The sequence below is a fragment of the Gasterosteus aculeatus genome, chromosome Y (genome assembly GCF_964276395.1).
Source record: "Gasterosteus aculeatus chromosome Y, fGasAcu3.hap1.1, whole genome shotgun sequence".
In the NCBI taxonomy this organism is placed as follows: Eukaryota; Metazoa; Chordata; class Actinopteri; order Perciformes; family Gasterosteidae; genus Gasterosteus; species Gasterosteus aculeatus.
In genome coordinates, this window is record NC_135709.1 from 13,491,735 (window position 1) to 13,504,098 (window position 12,364).

The window sequence follows — 12,364 nt, forward strand, 5'->3', positions numbered from 1 at the left end:
GCAGCTCTAATGCTGACGTGAAGTCTACTACTACTTTTTGTAGTCGCTACTCTATTCCCAAACTTCCAACATGGCTGCCAACAGACCCATTCTGTGGTCGCAGAGGTCTCTAACCTACATCCGAGTGCCCTCATCCGCCTCTGTCATTTTGCAGAGGCATGTTTTGGCTACATGCAGCTGGAGGGTGAGAAGTAGACCGATGGACTATCCGGCCAACGAGTGACTGCTGTCAACTGCTGGAGACCTGAGAATGCCGTTCTCAGACACCGTCAAGTACTCCATCCTGGGCATCTCGGTCGCTCTTCTTCTGCTGGCGCTGGGCATCTTGGTGTGGCAGGCCTTCAGGTGCTGCACCACAATCACCCGGCAAGATGCTGGTGAGTAGATTGGATTACGGTACATATTGCCGATGGCAGGTATCTGACCAAGAAAGTTTTTACCAAATGCATTTAGGGAGTTCTGGTCTTTCCAAAGCCATCCTCCCTCAGCTTCTTCCCTTTTGTTCCAATGACAGGTTTTTGTCTCATTGATTTTTACTGCAGTAAACACGGCTCAGTCGAAAAGTCAAGAACGAGGAGAAACTACTCAGGAGCTCCATACACTGGGGCAGATGTGTCAAACTCAAGGCCTGCGGACATCTTTCTGGACATTTTAAATGTCCAGAAAGAGAAAAGTTGACGCAGACGGAAGACTGTTTCAAGAAAGATGGGAAGGCGAATACTTGTTTGTGCTTCAGGGAGAAAGACCGGTATGTCTTTTGTGTTACGAGGCGGTGTCGGTTGTCAAAGAGTACAATCTGCATCGACATTTTGACACCAAACACGGAGCTAAGTACGCTAAAGCTAGCCTTCAAGAAAAGCAACAAATTGCCCAAGAATTGAAAGGCAAACTGCGGTCGCAGCAGAGTTTGTTTGTGAAATCCACAGTCAAAAACGAGGCTGCGGTGAAAGCTAGCTTCCTTGTGGCTGAAGAAATCGCCCATGCTTCCAAGTCTTTTTCAGAGGGAGCGTTTTTGAAGCAGTGCATGCTGAAGGTCTGTGAGCAGGTGTGTCCCGACCAGTTACAGACTTTTAAAAATGTCAGTTTATCAAGAAACACCATCGCCGGCCGAGTGAAGGAACTAGCAGAAAATCTTACAACACAGCTGGCCGAGGAGACACGCAGCTACACAGCTTTTTCATTAGCTGTTGATGAAAGCCCAGATAACACGGACACAGCGCAGTTATCAATTTTTATTAGAGGCGTAAAGTCGGACCTCTCTATCACTGAGGAGCTGTTGGATGTGGCTGCAATGCATGGGACCACGACAGGACAGGACATTTTTGATGCGGTGGAGAAGTCCGTAAGTAAAAATGCATTGCAGTGGGAAAACTTGGTAGGATTAACTACAGACGGTGCACCGGCAATGTGTGGAGGAAAAGTGGGCTTGGATGGACTAATGAAGGGGAAAATGCAAAAAATGAACTGTCACACGCCTCTGATAACGTATCTTTGCTTTATCCATCAAGAAGCTTTGTGGGGGAAGGTGCTGGGGATGGAGGACATTGTGACCACAGTCGTGAAAACAGTGAACTTCATTCGGGCGTGTGGCCTGAATCACCGTCAGTTCCAGCCGTTTTTGCTGGAGATGGGCTCGGAACACGGGGATGTGCTGTACCATACAGAAGTGCGGTGGCTGAGTAGGAGAAAAGTCCTCAAGCGATATTTTGAGCTCAAGGAAGACATTGCTCTTTTTATGCAGAGTAAAGGAAAACTCATGTCTGAACTATCAGATCCAAAGTGGATGTGTGACTTTGCTGTGTTGTGTGACATAACCGACCATCTCGCCCAGCTGAATCAGAAGCTGCAGGGACGCAAACAAGTCATCACGCAGATGTCCGACACAATCACGGCTTTCCAGCGTAAATTGGACTTATGGATGTGGCAAGTGAAACAGGACAATCTTGTCCACTTTCCTGTTTGTCAGAGCATGTCAGCCTCATTTCCCGAGACTTTTTCATGTGCTCAGTTGGCTACCGAACTGAGCTGGTTAAAGACTGAGTTTGATCGGCGCTTCTCTGACTTCAGAGCACAACAGTCTGGCTTTGACATCTTTTCCAATCCTTTCACCACCGATGTCTGCACTGCACCCCAACACCTTCAGATGGAGCTAATTGAGCTTCAAAGCGACAGTGGCCTGAGAGCAAAGTTCCAGGATGCTGCAATCCGGGACTTTTACCGTCTGCTGCCCCCTGGTTGATGCCACAGCTTCGACTTCATGCTGCCCGTGTTCTGTCCATGTTTGGGAGCACCTATCTCTGCGAACAGTTTTTTCCATAATGAATCTGAACAAAAACAAGCACAGATCACGCCTCACCGATGACAACCTCCATGCTGTTCTACGCATTGCCTCAGCACAGGACCTAAAACCAGACATTGACACACAGGCAACGGGAAAACGGTGTCAGACATCTGGTCAGAAAACACACAGGTAAGCATTTTTAAAAAAACTATTAAATTAAAATATAATAAAATGTAATTCGACCAAGAAGAAGAACAGTTCAACTGTGTGCAATTTAATGATTGTGCTTGCATTTTGTTCATTTTCAGAACATGATCAATCGATAGTAGAGAGAGAATCCACTTGGTGTGTTCAAGGACAGGCAGCATCTCCTCATCAAAGACTAACCGAAAAACTTGACCAATATAATTGTGAACTGAGTCAACCTTTATTTTGGTATTTTTAGTTGATTACATATTATTTATGTGTAGCTGCTGTTGTAATTATTTAATGTTTGCAGGTCTTATGTGTGTATGAAGACAAATTGTTGTCATCAAACCATCAGTTGGATGCAGCTCAGTTTTATGTTATTTTTCTGTATTCAATTGGACAGTTTGATCCTTTATTAATGGAGTTATGTGGGTTTTCATAAGCTGACAAAATTTAAAAGGATTTATGTTAGAGCAACAAGGAAACATATGTTTTCTATGCAACTGTAATTGTCACTTGAATAAGTTTGAATAAATAATGAGTTATTTAACATTAAGGAGTAGTTACATTTATTTTACATTACAGTCGATTACATTTAGTTATATTTATAAGTTACATCTGGCCCTTTGAGGACAGCCATTATGCTGATGTGGCCCTCGGTGAAAATGAGTTTGACACCCCTGCACTAGGGTAAGACAAATGGATAGGAGAAGTGTGGATAGAATGAGTTCTCTATTAAGGGAAACGGATGTTGTTATGACCTTAATGTAATTTTTAAGCTGTGGCCGCCATATTGAATCCGGTGGCCCAGAGTTCAAAGCAGCCCCCTAAACTGTGCAACAAAGGTTATGACCCCTTCACTACTTCCTATCCCTGTATTTCCAGCATCCTTGGGCACAACCCACCACTTCATATGAAAAAACGCTAACTCAGCCTCTTGCCACACTGTAAGATGTCTTTATTGACGATTTCTATCCTGGCATTGATGAGATTAACTGCAGTATTATTATATCAGTGAGAGGAAGCAGTGTTGATCTACTATAACTCAGTCACATTTTATTTGGATGGTCAACTGTTTACTTCGTATTGACTGACTTGTGTGGCTGAAGGTCCTGCTGCGTATAAAGGTTTTTACTGTATTTGGACCGTTTTTAAATACACTCTACGGTTACCATGGTTAATGTTGGACTTGTGGAAGAAAAAAAATAATTAAGAGTTGAAGTTAAAGGCTGGATTTTATGGAGGACTAAAAGTACCACAATTAAATAAATAAATACACCATTAAATAATTACTTAAATGTGTCATTCATTAATTAAAATAGGAATTAAATAAATAAATGTGTCATTAAATGTGTCATTAATTAATTAAAATACCGATTCATTGTATGTAAAATGCATATATGACTATTTCACTATTTACATTTACATTTCATGATCCTGCGTTGCAGCGCTTCATGAATTACTTAAAACTGTCAAACTGACCCATCAAAGTCAGTGGGCGGGGCTAACGCGAATCTAGTCTGATCCATTGCTTTGGTCTGAAGTACCTGGATAGAAACATGGAGGATCTCCGTGAACTTTCCAGGGAGTTGGTGAGAGACATTTTAAACTTAGCAGAGGATGTAGAAGCAGGACCTGCTGAGTCCGAGCATGTAGCTAGTAAAGCAGAGGAACTTATTGAAGTTGTTGGAGTCATTTCCGCACTTTCTGACGAAGATATCGACCACAGAGTAATTACAAATCTAGAAGAAGTTGTCCACCGCTTCTCTGGTACCAGGGCGCATCAGGCCCAACACACACAGGGACCGGGGCGTTTGCCGTTTGACATACCGAGTGCAGTTCTGGAGCATCAAGTTCTTTGTGGAGTTCCCGCAGTTCAAATCGCAGCGATGTTCGGAGTGTCAAAGAGGACCATCAGGAGGCGCATGCAACAACACAGTTTAAGGTATTTACACTAAATTCATGAGGTTTCTGTTTATGAATTGCTGCTCTCATACACTCTGAAAGAATATGGCGTTTAAGGTAACATTACTTGATGTTGTGTTTTTTTTTGTTTCTACAGAAAAACAGATCTCTATTCAGCTGTGAATGATGAGGAGTTGGACCATATTGTAAGTGAAATTCACAGAAGTCATCCAAACACCGGCTACAAGCTAATGCGTGGTCACCTGAATGCAAGAGGTGTGCGTGTTCCAAGTGAGTATAATAATATGGGCATTATTTAAATGTATTTTTAATTCGGAGCTCTGCCCTTTTGAAAGGTGAAGGAAGGCACCGGTCACTCCCCCTCATACTGCACATGTCACTTTAACTGCAATTCATCACTTTGTCACTTGTCACTTTGTCTCTTGTCTGTTACTTGTTTGTTAGTGCACTTTATGCTTAATATTTTTCAACTTTTTAATATTTGAAATTTGTTTAACTTTATTCCCCTGTTTTTTACTAACCCATAGCCTTAGCCTTATTCTTACTAACCCATTGCATTAGCATTTCATTCCACTTTATTTTATTACCTGTGCACTGTTGTCTTGTCTGTCTACTGTCGCGCACTAACCGCCAAGACAAATTCCTTTTATGTTTGACATATTTTGGCTAATAAATGTTTCCTGATTCCTGATCCTGGTTCCTGAAGCCCGCTTTTGGAAAGACATCGCCTCTGAGATGTAGAATGTGTATAATAGAAGAGAAACACACATTTCAGGACAGCTGACTTCTATCATCAGGATAGACATGTCCTGTGATTTTTAGCCTCCTGTTTAATAGAGGTGGAACAATATCTGACAGTAATATTCTCAGCTGTCCGGATGTTCCTCCCCTCAGTCTCAAGACTGCAAGAGTCTTTACGCAGAGTAGTTGCAGGGGTAGGCTACATGAGACGTCTGAGGCTGCGTGTATTAAGGCGACGGCAGTATTTTGTGCCTGGCCCAAACTCTTTGTGGCATATAGATGGCCACCATAAGCTCATCAGGTCAGTGATATTAGCAGATAAACAATTCGTCGTTCTAGATGTTTCATTACAATTGTTTTACAATAAAGTTGTATCTTTTCATGTGTTTGCAACAGGTGGAGATTTGTTGTCCACGGTGGGGTGGATGGATTCAGTCGTTTAGTGGTCTACCTGACTGTGGCTGGCAATAACAGAGCTCATACGGTCTTACAGAGCTTTATCGCCGCTGTTGAGCAGTATGGGCTGCCATCAAGGGTACGGTCTGATAAAGGGGGGGAGAATGCAGATGTAGCAGAATTCATGATCAGAAGCAGAGGTACCGACAGGAATTCACACATCACAGGCAGAAGTGTCCACAATCAGCGGTAAAGAAATATGTTTGGCAACTAGGCTCACACAACTAAAATACCAGTTGAATGTACTTTAGCATATGTCACATAAATTAACAATTTGACAATTTTATCCTAAACACAGAATAGAGAGGATGTGGAGAGATGTTTATGAACATGCCCTGGACCTCTTCTATCAGATCTTTACTTCATTGGAAGATCAGGGAACACTGAATCCAGACAATGAAGTCCATCTTTTCGCTCTGCACCGGATTTTCCTTCCACTGGTTCAGCAAAGCCTAGACTCTTTTCGACATGCTTGGAACTTTCACGGTCTGAGAACTGAAAGGAATCAGTCACCACAGCAACACTGGAGACGTTACAGAGAGCAAGGCCCTGAGGAGGATCCTACTGAGGTTAACAATCAACTTTAAACACGTTTCTAAAGTGTTTGCCCAAAAGGAATTATGGGAGGAAAAAATTGTGCTAAATGTGGTACTTTAAATGGAACATTTACTATATTGTCTTTAAAATCTCCCAAGCTTTTAAAGATCAACCTGTGAGCTGTAGTTTCTACAGTGCATACTACAGCTGTATTATTTCACAAAACTTTAATAACTAACAATTTCTCACTGACTTGGTGACCAAAAATAACAAGGACATGTCAAACTATTTTTAAGTACAAGTTTGATTATGCTTGTCATCTTTTCAGATTCCTGAAGAGTATGGGATCGACTGGAACGGACCTCACAGCCTTCATGGAGGCACTGTGTCAGTCCCCGAGGTTCAGCTGGCCCGTGAGCTCTCAGATGAAGAGGTTACAATTTTGCCAGCTCCAGGAGTTTCTGTTACTGATGCGCTTAGACTATATGTAGAGACTGTGGAAGTGTTATCAAGAATCTTAGACTGATGTCCGACACGTTTTTATTTCTTGTGTTAGAACAAGCAGTCAAAAACTGAAAGTTTGCTTTCCTTTAAAAAAAAATTATATTATATAATTATATTCCTTTAAAAAAAAATTATATATATATATATATGCCGAATAAAAATAAAATAAAAAGTCAACTGCTGCAGTGTGTTAATCAGTTTTCAAAGACACTGAACTTGTGTCTGAAAATACTTAAACAAGCCCAAATCCAGTACTTTTTATAGCAGCGACAAGTGCTTTCTCAAAGTCCATGTAGATCTTGAAATGAGCTGGCAGCTTTAGTGTTTCAAAGCATGTGGAGGACGTAGGAAGGGTTCCTTCAGAAATCACCACTGTCAGTTCAGGAGGAAGCATCTCCCAGCCAACCCAGAATGTCAGCAGCTGGGCCAGGGTACCTGATGAAGCTAAAAGTCATACAATGGATTGAAGACATTTAGTTCAACTTTATTTGATCATATCTATCCATGAGACATAGAAGCATTTGTAAAGAGAAATGAGGTTTATACCTGTTTCAATGAACATCCTTAGAAAGCCAGTGATGCGGCAGGTGGTGTCCAAGTCAAAGTCGTCATCATCACTGTCCTCAACTGGCCATGTGATTTTTTCTAGGAGCATCTTAAAGAAAACAAATTGTAATTTTAAAAAGGGAGAACTTATTTTGGTGATGCAGATCACATTATTGGAAAATGGAAAAATAGCCAGCTCAGTCATGGAAAATAGACGTAAAATTCATTAAGTTAAGTCACAAATATAACTAAATTACTGACTTACCTGGGGTGTGAACTGCATTTCAGCCATTTTGGGGAAAAGAAGTGGGACAACATCTGGCCTAGATGTCAGCAGGGGCCATACCATCACATCTTTCAGTCCCTTTCTCAACTGTTTAATTTGGCGCATGGTCCTCCCAACGACCTAAGAGACAGACAGACCCATATTACAGCAGAAATCCTTAACCCAAATTTGACAAAAGTTGGCACAGTAGAACAAAATGTTAATAAAAGCACAATAAAGTGTCTTATAAAAACCCATTAAAACTCGAGTACTTAAACTCTTGTGTTAACATTAACAAGCCAGGGTTCAGAATACATTCTATAATTTCAACAAGTACAGCAATGAGTTCTGTCACTTAACCAGCAGGAACTCACTGCATGGAGTAGAAGTTTATTATGTAGCCATCTCCGATTTGTTTTGGTGACTGCCGGAAGATCCCAAGACATGGAAAGATCCGAAACTGTGGCTTTCTGTTCCGGTGTAAGTTCTTCATGTTCAAGCTAGAATAAGGACCATACCATTTATTATATCTGCCCAAGCAATATTTTTTTACATGGCAAATTATCTTTTAGGTTTCATACCAGTTCTATGATGCTCCTGATGTGCAGATCAGGACAGTCTTCAATAACAACAGTAGCCATTTCAGGGTCCCCATTGAACAGTACATGAATTACAGCAGGACTTAATCCTGTGACATGGGGACCGTCATGCAGAAAAGAGTGGGCCAACATCCTTCCTGCAACCCGGAAGAGGTTGCTTTCAATAAGTCTCACTGATGCTGCTGGAACAAGATGGTCAGGTTCACCCTCAAATAGCAGTGTTCGGCCCATTCCTCCTGTAAAGTACCAAGAGAGCAGGGAATAAAGTCACAACAACTAACCTCTTAAATACATAAAATTACATCATACTAGTGCAGTGCCCGTTGAAAATGTGCCTGTTTGGAACAGGCGATTACTTGGCCTGTGGTATTGCTGCTTGTAGAATTCACTTAAACAAAATTGTAGCCTACTCCAAAATGACTTACAGACCCCAAACCACTTCAAATGCAACCCCCCTGTATATCCTACTACTGACTTACTGATTTACCTGACACAAAACATTGCCCACCGGCCCTCTGCTAAACAGCACATATCTGCGTTCATCAACCACCAGAACGTGTGCGAGTACTTACCAAGATCTAGACTGAATCCAAACTGGAGTTTGGATATGATTGTTGTCATAAAGTACCGCATCACTCCCTCTCCGATAGCAACATCACCTGAAATAAAATACTGATAATAACACAGTGGAAAAAAGTGGCAGACAAATACGGGTAACTTGATTAGCTAACATTTAACAAGCAAGGGAGAAAAATAGTCAAAATTATATTGGCTGTAATTTAGAACAGCATCCTTAATATTGATTATTCCAGATAAGAGTATATTGTTCACAATATTCACATACATAACATTTTTTATCAATTATATAATTTTGTGCATTCCATTCTCCCATTTTCCAATGGGACAATTCCATATATGCTACTTGAGTGGTATAAACTGTACTGATGTATTTATATTATAAACTTTATATTACTTACCAACCAGAGTACAATGAAGTGGACATGCCCATTCTTGCTGCTGTTTATAGAATAAGAGAAGCTCCCGTTCCCGGTCCTCTTCAGACTCCCTTACATCCATCTTCATTCTAAGTGGTTTCCCAGTTGCATGTTCCCTTAGCAGATTTTCTTTGAAAACTTTGGCAGCTTGAGTGGGTTCCTCAATAATCTTCCATTCTAAACAAACAACAACAAAGTTATCTATTCCAGAGACATATTGTGAGTTGGCATGTTACCTGCATATACAGATACCCTCTCACTCTACACAACAGGAGGAAAATTATGTTATTTCACTGATAAAACGCGAGACCCAATAGCTTAAAAATCTGTCACAACGCCGAGTTGACATAAAAACGGCATTCAACAAAAAATAAATATTAGAAAAATAAAAAAAACAGGTGCATGTTATTAATTGCCTGTAACTATTATCTTATCCAATTCTATATTAAAAGTGTTCGCTTTCTATTGACTTTTCAGTTACACACAATCTTATAGCAACACTATTGTGATGACACATACCACTGTCTGTTTCTTTGCGATCCAACTCCTCGTTGACAATCACTGCTGGAACTACTGCACTCTCAGCTGATGTTTCAGACCTCACTGGAACACTGTCACTGACTAGGGCTGTCTCACTATCATTTTCTTCCCTTTGGCCTCCCTCTTGTTCTCTTTCCTCCATGGGTGTCCTTGAAGTGAACAGAATCGAAATGGTCATACTGGCTTATTTGTGTGCACAACACTCCAAGAGGACATATTCCCAAAGAAAATGAATATGCTACCCTCGCATTGCTTTAGGAAGTACATACCCATTGCAGCTCAATCTGTGCAGCTTCATCTCTGAAAAGGGAACTTCCATCTGACAAGTGATGCAGGGGATGACTGGACCAGAGGCAGGACGTGAGCTCTCCTAACAACAAATGGCTTTTAATTAATGATTAAAAGTCACCAGTAATCTTTGTTTTGATTATGTATTAAACTAGGTCTCTGTAAATTTATGTACACAATCTAAGGGTAGATCCTGTTGAAGTGGACGTATGTAGATTGTAGCCTGTCCAATCATCGTCGATGGATCTTTCAGATAGGCAAGGGTGTATCCACTGCTGGGACACTGAAGCAATGCAAGATTTCGACTGCGAGTAGATCCTACAAGTTTTAGAAGTTCAAAGCCTCCCCCTTGTTGGAGCTTCGGAAACACTTCCATCAGTTTATTTGTTATAACCATGGGATCGTGGTCATTCCCTGGAGAAAAACAAAACAAAATCATAACTCACCTCACCTTAAATTAAGCAAATAAACCTGTGATAACTATTATTCACAGTATTAAAATGAATTACGTTTGAGTCACTATACAATTAAATGCAAATAATTTCAATGAACAGAATTTGTTTTGTTTTGGTAAATGCCTAGTTTCGCACTGACCTGAAAATGTTACTTGTTGCTCTCCAAGTCCTGAATGAGGAAGTTCAGCTATAACCAGTACGCTTGGAATTTTATCCGCATTGTGGTCAGCCAAACAACAGACAATATGTGTGTAGCTTCTTCGGCTAACTTGGACTTGTGCTGGTCGTCTCGTCATATTCCTTCTGGCTCCAATGTTGTATGGCGCAAAGAGCCTTGCTACCTCCGCTGCAACACAGAAAAACGTCACCGCTCAATGGTCACCAGTCAGCTAAAACAGTCTCTACTTCTATCTTGGGATGCTCAAACCAGCTAACACCATTAGCTAACTAGCGGGTTTTATGCTCCACCAATTAACAACGAACGTGTCGCGCACGAAACATCATACCACATACAAATACATTTTCGAGTCGATCTAATTTAACCCACACGTGTGTCCCGAATCATTAGTGAGTAGCACACCTGGCTAACATGAAATTACTTAGCTTACCTTGGACAGGTGTACGTGATTGAGCGGCCGGTATCTGCTGTGACTGAGCCCCCGGAGCCGTTGGACTTCTGCTCAGAGCTTCCTCAATCAAATTCGCTGCTTCTCTCAGCAGCTCCGGGCAACTTTTTGACATTTTGTCCTGCACCTCGCACGGCGTCTGCGTCCTTGGTCATTGGGGCTACCAGGACCGCGTCATCTCCTTGATTTTTAGCCGTTGCAATGAAAGTTCTGTTTAACAGCGTATCCAAACCAACGTAGAGGTGAATAGAGTCACCCAGTGTATTGGAATGTGTTCAGTAGCTCTGCAGCAATCCATTATCTGGAATTGATTTGTCTTGACTTGATGCACAGGGTAACCAATCAGGCGTTATGTTCCGCCTACCAACTTTTGATGGGTCAGTTTGACAGTTTTAAGTAATTCATGAAGCGCTGCAACGCAGGATCATGAAATGTAAATGTAAATAGTGAAATAGTTATATATGCATTTTACATACAATGAATCGGTATTTTAATTAATTAATGACACATTTAATGACACATTTATTTATTTAATTCCAATTTTAATTAATGAATGACACATTTAAGTAATTATTTAATGGTGTATTTATTTATTTAATTGTGGCACTTTTAGTCCTCCATAGAATTTAAGGTGTGCCGGATAATACAATTATGACAAAGTGTTCATGACTTATCAACATTAAAAGTGCCCATTGTAGATTTATCTGTACTTTTTAATAAAATGTTGTTTGTAAAAGATGATGTTATAATGTCGGACGTTTCTGTTATTTTGTCCAGAAGTCTTTGGAGATGTTCTAAATATGCCACATTCTCTATGTAAATAAAGATTAGGCTGAACTGGTTCAAACGAAGGATTGTTGATGCTCTTCACAAGTCAAATAAAAGCTGGAGGTGCCATAGCGACTAGCAACATCGGCAATGTGATGCATGCTCCCCAGATGGAGAATGTCAGCACAGAGGTCCGCAGGCTGAGCCGCTGTCTGTCGGGGGCCTCGTATCCCGCCTCGGAATCCAGACAGGTGGACGGAGAGGAGCAGGACACCATTAAAAAGGTAGCACATTGCTGTGTGACCCAGTCGTGAAAAGGAATCAACAGTTTTCAGTACTTGTATTCTCATTCAAAAGGCATGGGCAAATTTTGTCTTTAAAAACTATTAAAAATGTGTTTTTACTATAGTACAAGCTGTCATAGATTACATTTGTTATGAGCATCCTAAATTGAAGAAACTATGAGACCTTTTTCTTATTTATCAAGTTTAAAGGAGGCAGTTTTTGGAGGTTATAATAGGGTAATCATCCATCTAGCATGTCTGATAAATAGCATACTAACTGGATTCATCAGACTGTGTTGTTGAAGTGTGTTTTTCTATTGACTGTACTACAGGCGTGCAGCTCCGTGAGGTTATACACAGAAAC

The 12,364-nt window shown here is 40.9% G+C and overlaps 3 protein-coding genes across 5 annotated transcripts; 2 read left to right on the top strand and 1 right to left on the bottom strand.

The window, feature by feature from the left end:
* The first annotated feature begins 250 nt into the window (after nt 1–250).
* Nucleotides 251–2,274, top strand: LOC120812872 (general transcription factor II-I repeat domain-containing protein 2-like). The gene is made up of 2 exons (XM_078097990.1): nt 251–377; nt 789–2,274. Exons 1-2 carry the CDS (start codon nt 251–253, stop codon nt 2,237–2,239), a joined length of 1,578 nt encoding a protein of 525 aa, XP_077954116.1. The 3' UTR covers nt 2,240–2,274.
* A 1,639-nt stretch (nt 2,275–3,913) lies between these two features.
* Nucleotides 3,914–6,811, top strand: LOC120812221 (uncharacterized). Of its 3 annotated transcripts, none has more exons than XM_078097795.1 (6): nt 3,914–4,415; nt 4,533–4,666; nt 5,267–5,438; nt 5,534–5,782; nt 5,892–6,162; nt 6,459–6,811. In XM_078097795.1, exons 1-6 carry the CDS (start codon nt 4,030–4,032, stop codon nt 6,654–6,656), a joined length of 1,410 nt encoding a protein of 469 aa, XP_077953921.1. In that variant the 5' UTR covers nt 3,914–4,029; the 3' UTR covers nt 6,657–6,811. The 3 variants fall into 3 exon arrangements, 2 of the variants coding, with proteins under 2 accessions (XP_077953921.1, XP_040023976.2); XM_040168042.2 differs by having other exon boundaries at nt 3,915–4,415; nt 5,291–5,438; XR_013455102.1 differs by lacking the exon at nt 5,267–5,438 and having other exon boundaries at nt 4,011–4,415.
* On the bottom strand, nt 6,661–11,211 carry LOC120812204 (uncharacterized). The gene is made up of 12 exons (XM_040168014.2): nt 10,931–11,211; nt 10,462–10,668; nt 10,043–10,281; nt 9,849–9,949; nt 9,559–9,728; nt 9,022–9,216; nt 8,617–8,703; nt 8,027–8,280; nt 7,820–7,945; nt 7,446–7,586; nt 7,181–7,289; nt 6,661–7,078 (listed from the first exon to the last, which is right to left on the bottom strand). The coding sequence occupies exons 1-12, from the start codon at nt 11,061–11,063 to the stop codon at nt 6,867–6,869; spliced, it is 1,974 nt and encodes a 657-aa protein (XP_040023948.2). The 5' UTR covers nt 11,064–11,211; the 3' UTR covers nt 6,661–6,866.
* Nucleotides 11,212–12,364: the final 1,153 nt, after the last annotated feature.